The following is a 15,929-nucleotide window of genomic DNA, read 5'->3' as shown; positions in this document are numbered from 1 at the left end:
AAAAGCAAGGGAAAAGTTTGGAACCTTATAAAAATATGGGTTTAGTATATAAAAGAAATTTTTGGCTTTTCCATATATTGGCTTATAAATGCTCTTCTTGCATTTTGAAGATAAATGCCCTTCTTGTATTGAAGGGGAATGTAGATAGTATTTCTGTCTCTTTTCTGGACCATGTAAGAATAAGCAATTGACTTTCTAAATAAATTGTTGCTAGATACTTCACTAATTTGACTCTCCAGCAGTACTTCTTAGGTGTAGGATGACAGGATGAGCCAAGGAAATAAAACTGGTCAGAAAACAAGGGTACACTCAATACAAAATAGGAAGTTTGTGTTTATCTTGGGTATTGGACACCATGCACATTTAATCATTTTCTATTTCTAAAACTGCTTTCATGTTGTTAAATTTAATGATGCCTAAGTAATTTCTTCTGCATTCTCAATTATATTCCTGCTCCGTATGCCACCATACATAGCAACTCTTCTAGAATTAGTTCATTCATAGGCATCATTGTAATATATGAAAGAAGTGGTATAACTCTTGAAGGGATAGCCTAAAGGCCTTTACTACCATTAAAAGAAGAAGAAGAAGCACAAAATCAACCTGCATCCATTATTGTGACACAGCCAAATGTAGCACTCCAGATAACACCTTGACCTTGTGTTTCTCTTACCCACTGACAATTGACATGTACTATGTATCAATGAAATTTTTTTAATGTAAAAAAAATAGTTTTATATTCTCTCTGTCTTAGGAATATTTCGTGCAATGTTTCTAAAAAGAGAGATTTCTAACAATTTCATTTTATCCTACTGTTCTTAAAATAAAATAATATTCATTGAGGAAGGTAGCAATCAGATTCTCTGTTTGAAGGCCAGCTTTCTTTGTGTATTTAGGTGAATGGTGTAACCTCTTTTTCTACTCACAAAATGTTTGGATCTTTTTGAGGGATGATCTGCAAACCAGGCGAGGAAAGTAGTCTTCATTAGTTAAGTAATTATGATGTTCATATTAACTTTCAAGATTTGCAGCTCAAGCCAAGTAATATCCCTTTGCATATTTGCCCTTCTCATACTCAGTGAAGACTAAAATACGTTAATATTTGTGAAAGTACTTTGCAAACTGTAAATTCCTGTATAAATTTGAGAAAAATTTTTGTCCCTTAAGATTTTTCTTGCTCCAAGAGTCCTTGGTTGTAGTGGTAAATTATAGTAGAATAACTTTTAAACCCCAGATGTATAATTTTCATAGGTATCTCAAATACTGGAGAGGGTGGTGGGCAGGCTGTATGGTATACAAAGGTAGTAAGTGAAGTACAGAGCCTTTTCTCTTCTCTCTTCATTCATGTCTTTCCTCTACCAATAATCAGCCATCTTTATTTTGGGAGGACCTCTCCACATTATTTTTCTTTAGAACATGTATTTTTTTTGTTTCTGTTTGTTTTGTTTAGCTTGATTTTTTATTTATTTATATAAGAGAGAGAAAGAGAGAGAGAGAGCATGAGCCAGGGGAGGGGCAGAGACAGAGGGAGAAGCAGGCCTTCCACTGAGCAAGGTGCCCGATGCAAGACTTGATCCTAGGACTTTGTGATCATGACCTGAGCCAAAAGCAGATGCTTAACCAACTGAGCCACCCAGATGACCCAAACATGTGGTTTTTATACATGCAACATTTACTTAGATATTTCCTTGTAAAATAGCAGTGGATATATGTTTCATTTCCAAACTTTCTTTGCCCCCTTAGCAATTTCATATTTATGTGCCAAATGTGAAAGCTAATTATTTCATCAAATCCAAGTCATCTTTTAAAATGTTTGGACCAGACCCTAATCTAAACCTATTTGGAAAAAAAAAATCATATTATTCATATTTTGCATAATTTCTAGCAAAGTACATTCAGAGTTTTAGAGTTAAAGCAGTTATTCATTTAAGTTGAAATGTTATCTGGTAAATACATATATTTATTTTATATTACCCTAGACAGTATATACTGTCTAGGTAATTTGGTGTGTAAGCCAATAACTACTTTGTATAAATATTTTATTTTCTAGGTCAGAGGTGATTCAATTGTGTTGAAATATAGATTCATTAAAGTTTAAAGAAAGTAAATGGGCATTCATTTAAATTTGTCTAATCGAGTTTTAAAATTGCTTCAGTTTCCTATGGTTCTACCATTACCATGAAACCAAGGATGGAACTCTCCTAGAGAGTTTTATTTTACTTACTTTCTTTCTTTTTTGTGTGTGTGTGTGGGAGGGGATATAGTAAAAAATTAATATTTATTTAAATCTATTTCCCCAGTGCTATAACTATTTTATACAGACTATATAAAATGTAAATAGAATAAATTGCATATGTAGGTCCACTTGAATCTCCAGAGATAGCTTTCTAACCCAGCTAACTTCATAAAATAATTACTGGTTTTGAGAACCAAAAAACCTAATTGAAAGGGTCCTTGGCAGTAACTAAATGGATCTATTACTAGTAATATTTGCTGATTATACCATGTTTGTTAATTTTTTATCATTTTAATAAAGAATTTTGACTTTGTGTGGCAGATCCCTGTCCAAATGAAATTATGAACTCCTCTGAGAAGAGTCTTAAATTGGGGGAAGATTTTTACAATGGAAAGCATATCACATTAAATACTGATGTGGATATGTGTGGCTTGAGCATTTAGTGGATCGGTAAAATAGACCCTTTTTTGCAAGAAGTAATTACCCAACCGTACTACTTCTGAAAACCCTACCTGGTTGCCTGTTTCAGTATGAGTGATTTCTTCCCTAATAACAAATCACAGGATTCTTGGTAAATTGTCATCTTTGCATCCAATCATCATTTTCATTTAGCAAACATCCCTGGAAGCCATTTTCTTGGGCCGTCATTTTAATGGCCTCTGCCTTCCTAGAGATTAAGAAGAAGGCTAAATTATTAATACTTGAAGATGATTTTAGAAGAATTTATAAAATCGGGTCTTTTGTTCATTCCACATTACAGATACTGAAGTAAAAATACTTAAGACAATTTGAACTCATTATAGTTAAATAATTTTCTAAGTTGGTATTTCTATAAATATACTTCCTCTAGATATTTAATCATTTAAAATCTATCTGTAAAGGAAAATTGAATTATATGGTAGAATATTATATTCAAATGAACTTACATTATTGAAGCAAACTATTAAAAAACTACGTTAAGGGATGCCTAGGTGACTCAATCAGTTAAGTGTCTGCCTTAGGCTCAGGTCATGGTCCCAGGCCCAGGATCAAGTCCCACCTGGGGCTCAGTGGGGAGCCTGCTTCTCCCTCTGCCTGCGCCTCCCCCTAATTCCTGCTTGTGTGCTCTTTCTTTCTCTCTGACAAATAAATAAATTAAATCTTAAAAAAAAAAAAAAACCCACTAAGTTAAAAGTTTGCACATAAGTCTAAGTATTTTCCTTCACTGGCTTTTTTTAAATTATGAAAAGAACATTGGAATCTACATAATTTAAGTTACTTAATAACTATTGTACTTTATGCTAATACATTTTAATAAAGGATATAAATTGTATGAAGTTATTTCATGATCATATCATGAGAATCCTACTATATGGTAGGGAGTGGGCAAAATAAGTGATGGGGAGTGTCAGATACAGGTTTCCAGTTACGGGATAATTAAGTCACAGGGACACAAGGCACAGCATAGGGATACAGTCAACAGTGTTGTAATAGGGTTGTATGGTGACAGATGGTTGCTACAGTTGTGGTGAGAATAGCAAAATGTATATACTTGTGCAATTGCTCCGTTGTACTCCTGAAACTAGTGTAACATTGTATGTCAACTGCACTTCAATAAAAGACTACTCATTACTTCAAATCTAAAAAATATTACAGATAAAAATAATGTCATAACAATGACCGATCATTTGAAAATGTATTGACTGTCTCTAAACAGGAAGACAAAGTATGGATAAACATTTCTCTGTCTCAAGTGCAAAGGCTTTTCAATTAAATGATTTGGTTGGGTTATAAATTGTTACATGTCTTACAATTTTTTTTTACACACTCTAAACAAATCATTAACTGAGAGATGTTGTCACTGACTTCACAGCTGTATAATTTAGTTGTTACGTTTTTGTCCCCCCAACCCCCCGCACACATATTGACAAGTTATCACTGTTGAAAAAGCTCTTGACATTCAGTTATTGCTGCTGTAACATTCACTTTAATTCTAAGATAAATTGTTCTTTATCAGATACAATAGTTTCTTTTGTCAATATTACTTAGATATTTTCTATTTTTTTCATTCCCTCTTCGTATCAATTTACCATCTTTCTAGTCAAATAAGAATAGGCAGAATCCATCAATTCACCAGTAATTCCTTTCTTATTTCCTTTTAATGAGATAAGGCCTAATATTAACTATCAAATAAAGGAAACACAAGTGAGTACTGATTCTTTTTAAAAATTTTTCCTCTGACTTTACAGAATTAAATCTATTTGGTCCTCTGAATGCTTCTTATGCCTCCACTTCAAGGATACTAATCTTTACATAGTTCAAAATCAAAACACTAAGCTTTCAGAAGAATGGGATACCAAAAGGTAACGCAATTCTTCACTCATCCAGGATGAGATGCATACAGTCGTTCTCCATCTCAGTTAGAAACTCTAGTGTCCATTCAAGTGTCTGAAGATTGAAAACTTAGTTTACCCACAATATCCAGTCAGGACAAGTGCTAACTGGGTGCTTATCTGCAATGATTTTTTAATTAATCAGCCTTTCTTTGTTTCTCAAATCATGTTTTGTTGTTGTTTTGTTTTGTTTTGTTTTTAAGCTATTGTTTATTCATTTGACAGATAGAGATCACAAGTAGGCAGAGAAGCAGGCAGAGAGAGAGGAGGAAGCAGGCTCCCTGCTGAGCAGTTAGCCCGATGCGGGGCTCTATCCCTGGACCCTGGGATCGAGCCCTGCATCGGGCTCTCTGCTGAGCAGAGAGCCTGCCTCTGCCTGCCTCTTTGCCTACTTCTGATCTCTGTCTGTCAAATAAATAAATAAATAATCTTAAAAAAAAAAAAAAAGAGTATCTTATTACAGGTTTCTTGCCCAGGGCTTCTCACTCATCCAGTCCACTCTTTTCCACCTGTTATAGTTAAAAACTGTAAAATAGATTTGTATCATATTCCTGATTAAAAACTTAGAAAAACCCCCATTTCCATAGAAGTAATTCTTTCTTTTCTTTTTTAAAGATTTATTTACTTATTTGAGGTGGGGGAGGGGCAGAGGGACAGAGAAAGAACAAATCTCCAGCAGACTCCCTGTTGAGTGCAAAGCCCTACATGGGGCTTGATCCCAAAACCCTGAGATCACGACCTGAGCTAAAATTAAGAGGGACACTTGGGGTGCCTGAGTGGCTCAGTGGGTTAAAGCCTCTGCCTTCAGCTCAGGTCATGATCCCAGGATCCAGGGAGGGAGCCCCACATCAGGCTCTCTGCTCAGCAGGAAGCCTGCTTCCCCCTCTCTCTCTGCCTGCCTCTCTGCCTACTTATGCTCTCTGTTGTCAAATAAATAAATAAAATCTTTAAAAAAAATTTAGAACTAAGAGGGACACTTAACTGACTGAGCCACCCATGCACCCCAACTTTTGTTTTCTTTTTAATATGACTCAAGATTCATTAATTTGAAGAGAAAATATTTATGGTTCCAATGATTGCAAATTATTTCTTCTGTCCTGTGGAGGAGTGACAGTTGCATAAATTTTTGCTATAAATTATGTCTAATAGATCACAATGAGTAATCTACTGCCTTAGCTGGGCTATGATTCTGACTAAACACAATGTGACGACTTTGTTTGTTAGTTTCTGCTAAAAATGCATACAGGCCCAGAGCTATGATTCTTGTGATTTTAGAAGCCTTAAAAACAACAACAACAACAACAACAGTGCATCATCAGTGTTTTAAGGTTCCCTTAGTTCTCTGCGGCTACTCTTATTGTGATAATAAATACACATTTGAAAATTTTTAAATTGTTTTATTATTTTTGATACTTTGCAAGTGTGTTTTTATAAAATTCCTTGATTATTAACATTTTGATTATTAATTTAGTTTTCATTCAGTTTGTTGATTTCCCTGAGTTCATTCTGGGAAGTAAATATCAGTAGGTTTTCTCCTATTTAAGTTAGTACCAGTTAAAGTAATTGGAGAATAATTGAACTATATGGTAAGTAGCAAACATTTTATCATACCAAGACACATCATAAGTTAGAACTCACCTATTCCTGTCCTATTCAAGCACATGAATGTGTTAGCAGTTATGTAACAGCTGATGAGACCTGTTCTTCAAAAGTGCAGGGTTTGGTAAGAAAGATGGGCACCACATGCTACAGTTTTATCAGTTCCTGTGGAAGTTCTAAAATATTGTCTATAATATATTCATTTTTCTCCACAAAAGGCCATGCTTTGTTTCTTCTCTTCTTTATCCCTCCATAAGCCATTCTTGTCTGTCTGAACAATTTCTTCTTTAAGATCTACAAAGATGTCAGTATGTCCCCTATGAAGCCTACCTTTGATCCCAATAGAGAGTATTAATCAATCTTCCAAAGAAGGTCCCATAGTATTTATCATTCTCTGTTGTATTTCTTCAGTGGTCTTGGGCATACTTATTTATAAATTCTATTTTATGTTTCTGTTGTCTATAGACTAATCCAGCTGTTCATTGGCTTTCTTAATCACTCATAGTTGAACATTTTCTTGTGTATCAGTAATGTACTCTGAATTCAGATTCATTGAGGTTTAATTAAGAGAAATTCTCTGGCCTAAATTGAGAGCCTGTCTTTCAAAAGTAACTTGATATTGGATTTACTCAAGTGCTCCAGTGGTGTCACTGGACAAGGATAATTTTTTGTTAATGTAAATTTTTTTGTCATCTTCTTATCCTGGTGAGGGGAAATTTTTTTCTAGTAGACTCTGTCTGAGACAGCTATTTTTACTGATGATGATTATATGTTGTGACCTCATTTCTACCTTCTCATCTTGCACTGGCGCATTAACCTCATCTTCTATGGGCCTTAAGTTGTACTCCTAAGTGTATAATGACCAACAACACTCCTTTCTTCTCTATACTTTTATTCAGTGCCGGGTTTTCAGTTCTGTGCTTTTTGACCCTCAATGAATAATTCTTTCATGCTTGCAAGCTTAGAGAAGCATCTAAGAAAAATTTCGGTCATACTTTAACATTCTTAGACCAGGAAAGTGACATGTCATAGCTTCTTACTGTATCTTGAACTTTTAGCTGACGCATAAAATCGTATTGTGAAATCTCAACTTACTTTTCAAAAGTTATTTGCAAAATAGAGTAAATGTATTTTTATATAAATTCTATTTAAAATTTTGAACAATTAAATAATTTACCTACGTATATTTTAAGACTATTTTAAGATCCAAGATCCATATATATATAATATATCTAAAAATTATCTGCTAGTTTAGATAATGAATGTAGTTCTAGGTCATTTAGTCTAAAAAGATTTAAACTGGGACAATGTTGCATAAAAATTAAACTAGAATATAAAAGAGAAAAAAATTTCTTGGCATGCCTGCTGGAAGGAGGAAAAATGCCCAGAAGATTAAAAGGAAAAAAAAATTATGAATTCTTTCTGTGTTCAGCCAGCAGATGTCATGTTTGGTTGTCAAAGCCTATGATTATTATAAGGGTGTTTCCTTAGTATTATGGTATGTTTCCTACAAAATGGTTGTATAAATATTAAATATGACTGGTTCTGAAATCAGAAAAATTTGTGTATGTGTGGGGTATTTTTTGTTTTATTTTGTTTTGTTTTTTACTTTTAAGAATTATTTCTTAAATAAAATTAGAAAGTGCTTTTCTTTGCTGGTTAATCCAAAACAGATTTAGTACAGATTTGCTGAGACATAAGCAATAATATCTATATTTAACTGTAACTAGTCAAGATTTTGTCTTTTTCTTTTTTTGAAGGTTTTATTTATTTATTTATTTGAGAGATTAGAGAGAGTACATGAAAGCAAGCATGGGGAGGAACATAGGGAGAGGGAAAGCAGACTCCATGCTGAGCTGGGCTTGATCTCATGACTCTGAGATCATGACCTGAGCCAAAATCAAAAGTCAGACACTTAACTGACTGAGCGAGTTAGGCACCTCAAAATTATTTATCAGTAATTATTTTTTACTAATCAGTATTTCTTACATACCATCTAAAAACTTTTTCACCATTAACTCTGAGGTGTTGCAATTCAACTACAATTTAAAAATTAACAAAAAAATAAAATAATACCTTCAACTAAAATAAAACTTTCTCTATGAGTCAAAGTCTAAATTTGTAATGGAGCCTGTTTTTTCTGATTATTTATTAATATCAAATGTTGTACATCATCACCTTTCCTATTCTGTTCCTAAATTTATCTATCATATGAGATATTGGAACAGATCTTCTCTAAATTATTTCCTATAATTATGTTCCATGAACTGGTATTATATATTATGCTACAGTAATACAGATATATCAAATCAGATAAAATATTTTAAAAATATACTGGAGTGAAGCCTGGGTGGCTCAATCATTAAGTGTCTGCCTTCAGCTCAGGTCATGATCCCAGGGTGGTAGGATCGAGTCCCACATTGGGCTCTCTGCTCCGCAGGGAGCCTGCTTCGCCTTCTCCCTTTGCCTGCCACTCACCCTTCCTTGTGTTCTCTCACTCTTTCTCTCTGACAAATTAAATGAATAAAATCTTAATAAATAAATAAATAAAATAAAATAAAAATATACTGGAAATCCTTCATAATAGTCTGCAATTAAATGTAAAGATGATGGAATTTTACATTGAAATTCGATCTATTTGGAATACTTAAGCATTAGATGACCTTGAAAAGAATCTTGATAAACAAATTAATTTAATCACGGAGTCATGAGGATTTTTTTGACTTTCAAGGTTAAACTACTTCAATAACCTTAAAAGTATTTATTTAGGTAAACAATAACATCTTGAATTATGGCAATTTATATTTATGACAGGCAGCCAGTTACTCTCTAGGCAGTCAACAAAGAAAATAGGATTAGATTACAGGTATTAGAAACATGAAATGGAATTTATAAATTAGTATGCTTAGTACAATTAAAGTAGTACAATAAACACTAGGCACCCTATAGACTTGAGACTCAGAGGTGCTTTAATGGCCACTTTGTGGAAAGTCACCCATCTCAGCCCTGCTAAATGACTGGTAAGTATTGACCAAAAAAACCTCTGGTGAAGAGAAAATCACAGTCTTCTGAGGTAGGTCATTCATTACACAGTCAGAAAGGATTGGTAGAACATTTCAACATCAAATTTTTTAAATTAACATACAATGTATTATTCATTTCAGAGGTTCGGGTCAGTGATTCATCAGTCTTACACAGTTCATAGTGCTCACCATAGCACATATCCTCCCCAATGTCCCATCCCCCAGCCATCCCATCCCTCCCATCCCCCTCCCCTCCAGCAACCCTCAGTTTGTTTCCTGAGATTGAGTTTCTTAAATATGTTTCCTTTTAATATCCACCCACTGGTAGTCATCTTATTTCACAGATTGGTTAAAATTTGTCTGATTTTATTTCTCTGTGATAAAATTTCAAGTCGTAGAAAACTGCATCTGCCTATTTTTGAGAGACTTTTTTGTTCTTTTCAATGCCAAACAAACTGCAGGTTATGACTCTACTCTCTGTACTCATTCCATTGGAATGCATCATTCATTTTATGAACAAAGTGATGCTTAGAACTAAATTGAGAGAGCATAAGCATCTACGCAGGCATACCGGTGGGAAGAGGGGCAGAAGCAGAGGGAGAGAGAATCCCAAGCAGAATCCTGTCTGACGATGGAGTCCACAGAGGACTCAATCTCAGGACCCTGACATCATGACCTGAGCTGAAATCAAGAGTCAGAGACTTAACCAGCTGAGTCACCTAGGTGTCCCTGGATGCTTACTTATAATCAAAACCCCTACTCCTTTATCTAGGCTACTATTAAATGCACATCCTCAGTAACATTTGGTCTCAAGTACAGGTTATCAATGACGTTTTGGGTATTAATTTCCTTATTCAGAATATTATTTTCCTCTCATCTAGATTTTGCTCTTAAGTGTGTGGGCATGAATTTGTGCTATCACTTAGTAATAAGGAAAAATACCATAAAAAGATAAAAGAAACAATAAAGTGCATGTGATGGCTCTTTTCTAGAGATCTCCTTCTATGCAGGAGATCTTTCAATCCATTTTCAATTCAACTGAATGAATATCTGTAGAACATTTTTTTTCAGTGCATATAATGTTGATGTGGGAGAATTTTTCAAAAGTTACTAAAATTCAGATATTTAATTCCATGTATTTAAATTCACTTATAAACTTAACAAAATTCAAATTTGGTTCATCTGATATTATTTTTTTTTTCATGGTGCACATCTCTGGGATAATAGAGACTATCACTTCTATTCTTAGTGGGCAAAATCCATCCTTTAACTATCTGTTAGAAATTTTTATGAGCCAGTTCTCCTGCAACCACTAGATGATAGATGACTAAGGAAGAAATATGAAAAACCGGGTAAGAGAATTTCCTGCAAAGAGAAACCCATAAGGAAAAGACCTTCAGGACATTAATATTTAACCTAATTTTATAAAAGAAAAAAACAGAAAAGATGTTGAAGGAGAGGAGTGATAAATGTACACCTTATTAACTCATCGTTCAATAAGAACTACAAAGCTTTTGAAAAATCTAAGAAATGTTAGCAATCTCTATGAGGACAGAGGCTGTACTTGATTGTATCCCCACTGGCAATATACTATATGGCATTTAATAGGTTCTCTTTAGATATTGTTAATTTAATTTAATAAATAAATACTTATAGGTAAAAAATGGAAGGTATGAAAATAACTATATTATAGAATATCAAGAAGTTGGATCTATAATTCCAAATGGTCTGTGCACTTTTCAATTTGATAACTGAGAAAAAAAAAACAGATGGTTTGTATATGTCATATACATGATATACATTTCATATATCCTTAAAATCTGAATAAAGTCTTCTTTGTTATTGGTCCAAGTACTCATGTCATTATTAAGTCTTTGGATAATTTTAAATGTAATGACCAAACACAATATAAACACAAATTATCATTTTCACTGACTTTTTTTTTTTTTTTTTTTTTTTTGACAGAATTGATCATTCACTTGCTGATAATACTACTTTTGACCTCTAGGATGCCACAAGTTTTATTTTCCTCCCATTCGCTGATTTGTTCCATCTCAGGCTTTGTTGAGGTTGTTATCTGCTCTCACCTCTCTTAACCTTGGATTGCCCCAGTGGTCAAGCTTTTGCCTTTTTTTTCTTTTTTTTAAAGATTTTATTTATTTATTTGAGAGAGAGAGAGTGTACAAGGAGGAGATAGGGCAGAAAGAAAGGGAGAATGAGATTCCCCACTGAGCAGGGAGCACAACTCAGGGCTTGATCCCAGAACTTTGAGATTATGACCTGAACCAAGGGCAGATGCTCAACCAACTGAGCCACCCAGGTGCCCCAGGCCTTAGTCTTCTTTTCTATCTACTCACAGTCCGTTGGTGATTTCTTCAGTCTCATGGCTTTAAACTTAAAATCCATCTATATGCTTATGGTTAATAAGATTATAGCTCTAATTCTGGCCTCTCCGGAATTCTAGGCTAGTATATACCACTTGATGTGTCCGTTTAGATCATTCAGATCAGGTGGGAGACAAACCATAAGAGACTCTTAATCTTACAAAACAAACTGAGGGTTGCCAGAGGAGGGGGGTCGGGAGAGGGTGGTGGGGTTATGGACATTGAGGAGGAGTGTATGTGCTATGGTGAGTGCTGTGAAGTGTGTAAACCTGGTGATTCACAGACCTGTACCCCTGGGGCTAATAATACATTATATGTTTATAAAAAATTAAAAAATTAAAAAAATAATAACTTCTGAAGTTCTCCCCCCAAATTTGACCTTCCCATAGTTTTTCACTTCAGTTGATGGAAACTCCATTCTTTCAGTTCCTTAGACCAAAACACTTGTGGTCGAGCTTGATTCTTCTCTTCCTCTCACACTGTTCATCTAATCAACCAGGAAATCTTCTTACATCTGTTCTCAAAATTCTCCAGAAAATTGGTTATATGTTAATAATGACTTTTCAAATAGAAGAATTACTCCTGGGACACATGGTAGAATGAGGTAAAAGGGCCAAAAAAGAACAAGCATGTTGGACTGTCCTATGTCATCATTCAAATTTAAGCACTCTTTCTATTTTTAGGAAAGGCCTATGCTCCAGAATTCTATTACGATACCTACAATCCTGTGTGGCAAAACAGACACCGTGTTTATTCTTACAGTCTACAGTGGACACAAATGAATCCTGACGCGGTAGATCGGATTGTTGCATACCGGTTGGGTATCAGGCAGGTGAGAAAATTAATTGGTGTCTTTTGTTCTTTCTGTTTGTGGTTCTGTGAAGGCCTTGTTATTATGATATGTTGCTATGAATTTTAAATCATTTTGCATATTCCAGAATGTATTTTCCCATATGAAAGATAATCGTGCCCTACGTAGAATTGTTCTGAGTTATCCACAAATGTTTGGAATTAACTTACGTTTTCTACTGTGCCAGCAGACATTTTAAAGTGACATCCTTTGAGCCTTCTGAAATCCTTCACAGGGAGATATGCTATGGAAATTACATTGGATTCTTGCTATGAAAGAAACATTTAGGATATGCTCACGCTTACCTGTGCTGCATAATTCTTTGTCTTATTTCCTAAGGAGCTAGAAGTCTTACTTATTTTTAATCAAAGGGTTTCAAAGTATAGAGAGAGGATATTTTAAGAGTGAATTTAATGTATCTGAAGGATAGCAATAATTTAGCAGAAACAATCAAGTACTGTGTTTTCCTAAGGTAGCTGAAGATTATGGGTTTTGTGAAAATAGATCTTTTCGAATGAACCATCCTTAAGCCTTGTTATCCTTTGTGGATGCAAATGATATTTCTGAAATTTAAATGTAGGTCTTTACATCGTTTCCTGTTTACATAGTATATTATCAGGGGTGACTGTTTCTGTATAACAAAATGTTTTCCAAGAGTTATTTGATCCCCTCACAACTTTGTATTATCCACAGATTTAGAAAGTGTTGTTTTCCACTTCCTTAATGAAATCACAGAATAGCATTTTGAGTTTCCACAGTAAAGAGGACAAAATTTGTTTGGAGGAAGATTGATCAACCACCAATAACTCACTCAGTTGTATTATCATAAAACTAGTATTTTTCTACCTTGTTCAAGAAGTTATAATAAAAGGCTGTGTAAGATACAGCATTCAAATTAGGATAAATTGTTAGTTGAATATTCTTGTCCTTCTTGTCTAATAAGCAAAATGAAAAAGAAAAAAAACCTTTTCTAGTGAATGTATCCTGGTATTTGGTAATCATCACTTTCTTGTCTAAGTATTCACAGGTCGCAGACACAGCAGACAGCAATGGATCATTGAGAAACTTTCTTTTTATCCCTCATTTACTTCAGTTCCTAAGGATATCTGAGTAAATCTTAAACCCGTATCAAAATTGTTTGTTCTATTTGTTCTAATTTGATGATAATCTTCTCTGATAGAGAAAATATACAGAAGAAAGTTTAGCAGTTCTTTCTCCTTCAGCTGGTGGACTTTTTTCTTTTTCTTTTTCTTTTCTTTTCTTTTCTTTTCTTTCTCTCTCTCTCTCTCTCTCTCTCTCTCTCTTTAACTGAACACAGCTAACATTTTTAGATCTTTCATATTTGGAACTTCTTAGAGCATTCTTGACTTTAGACACATCAACTCATTTTCTAAGTCCTTAAAACTTGATTTGGTCATTCACATTCATCTTGTATTATCTCTATTTTGAAATACCTAAGAACTGAATACCAAATTGCTATCTGTAAAATTAAATAATTTTCCTTACATGTCTTCTCCTTTTTTCTGGTTATAGTTTCATTTGCAATGATAGAGTTGGGAGTTCATCTTTGGTTTCTCACTTTCTTTAGGTATGTTTTCTTGGAGTATCTGGGAAATGGCCCACTGCTCCCTGTAAACCTGTTTTTGGTCTGCACAATTTTCCCAGCTCTGATCATTGTTCCCTTCCTTTGTTCTCACGGTCCTCAAAACTTTCATTCCCAACATCTCTACCTTCTACATCAAATTCAGCAGAAAAGTAGTTACCATAAGGGTCTTCCCCCCAAATACATTTTTAGTAGAATTAGACTTCCTCCTAATAGAGATCCGGCTAATTGAAGTCCATCCTTCTTGTTTACATCTTGTAAATGAGTTATTATTACTAATAAATAACTTTCTGCACTATGTTTCGCTATGATTACTACACTATTTTCCAATGGCAGTTTCTCTTCTTTCCAGATTTTCCTTTTCTGCATTAACATCTCTTATAAATTCCTATCTTTATGTTTCTGAATCATAAAACTAGTATATAACTCCCTGATATGCAGTGACATACATTTTCCAGTCACTGTGTTGTTCCTTGTGAACAAATTAGATAATTTCCCCATACCCTGCTACTTTAGAATAAATTACATATGTATGCCTATTTGTGTATAATTTTCCCTATGTTTTTATAAATTATAAATTCCAGACGTACTTGGCTTGCAATTCTAGCCAGCCTAGCCTCATCATTTTTAGCTAGATACCCTTGAGCCGGTATCTGAACATACCTAAGCCTAGGTTCCTACCCTGCAAATTGAAAATAATGATACCTATTGGGCAATTTCATGTGGAGTGGAATATATCTGCACTTGTCCCACAGGCCAGCTTCCCCTGTGCAGGGCACTCCTTACCTGAACATCTGTGACAATTCTTATGCTCAACCCCCAGAGTTGTATAAGGATTTAAAAAAAAAACCAAAAAACAAAAAAACTGCCTTTTGAGACCTTAACACAGCTACTATTTTTTAGTTTTATTCGGTATGCCATACATCCTAGGCCTAAGTATTATTCCAAGCCATGATTTTCACAAAACAATTTCTGGACGTTTTGTCCCTGTGTCTTATTTTCATTTCAAACCTGTTGTCCTCCATAATATCCATTTTACAGACTCACATTTTTCTCTTCCACCTTGAGTCTTAGTCTGAAGCCTTCTTGATCAGATCAGTAAGGCTGCTGCTAATACTATTCTTTCCAAGTTTGTTAGATTCATGACTTCCACTAGAGGAAAACATACTTCTGGTGTTATAAGCCTTAGTCAGGAAAACAATTCCTGTCTCTCACACAATTTGTGAAGCTAACTCTTTCCTTGCCAAGCTTCTTTCTGGGTTTCTTTATTCTTAGGATTTTCTTTTATGTGTAGAAATAAGTATTATTTTTTCCTATGGTGCTTTTTTATGATGCTCCATTTTAATTGGTAATTTTTCTCAGATACTGTGTCTTGCCATGGGAGAGAAAGTTTGATACATATTTTGGGGAGATCTCAATAAGGAGTAATGGCCTCATGTGGATCTGCCAATGTGAATAGGAAGATGTTGTTTGTAGAACAGAAAGAACGTATATATCCACTTGTTTTTGCCAGTACCATGTTCTTTACACTTAACCCTTACATGAAAAAACCTTTACATGCAAAATAGCCTCAAAGACAACATTTCTTTTGAAAATTTCCTTATACACCAAAGCTCAGGATGATAGGGCAAAAACATCCTAGATACAATGAAAGTGATACAGTTTTTTTAAGACTATCCCCTTGCTTAATAATAGAAAACAAAGGTATTAATGTAAAATAAGGTTATTTCTTCTGTAATATCTTAGAAAATTTAGATATCTCCTTTCTCAGGTATGTACATTTAGGTATCAACTTTTTTAAAGATACAATCAGATATCAGCACTTAAAAAAAAATTCTTGAATTCTGATCTGATGGTCACTG

At 34.3% G+C, this 15,929-nt stretch overlaps 1 protein-coding gene across 1 annotated transcript in view; it reads left to right on the top strand.

Moving 5' to 3' along the window:
- Positions 1-15,929, top strand: part of LOC111138987 (MAM domain containing glycosylphosphatidylinositol anchor 2) — an 853,965-nt gene that overhangs the window by 741,756 nt on the left and 96,280 nt on the right. Inside the window, exon 10 of the mRNA XM_022491049.1 lies at positions 12,298-12,446. Within this exon, the coding sequence (XP_022346757.1) occupies positions 12,298-12,446 (149 nt within the window). The remainder of the gene's footprint in view (positions 1-12,297; positions 12,447-15,929) is intronic.

The sequence above is a fragment of the Enhydra lutris genome, unplaced genomic scaffold (assembly GCF_002288905.1).
Source record: "Enhydra lutris kenyoni isolate GAN:26980312 unplaced genomic scaffold, ASM228890v2 scaffoldscaffold4, whole genome shotgun sequence".
Taxonomy (NCBI): domain Eukaryota; kingdom Metazoa; phylum Chordata; class Mammalia; order Carnivora; family Mustelidae; genus Enhydra; species Enhydra lutris.
This window is presented reverse-complemented; position numbering and strand designations above follow the sequence as displayed.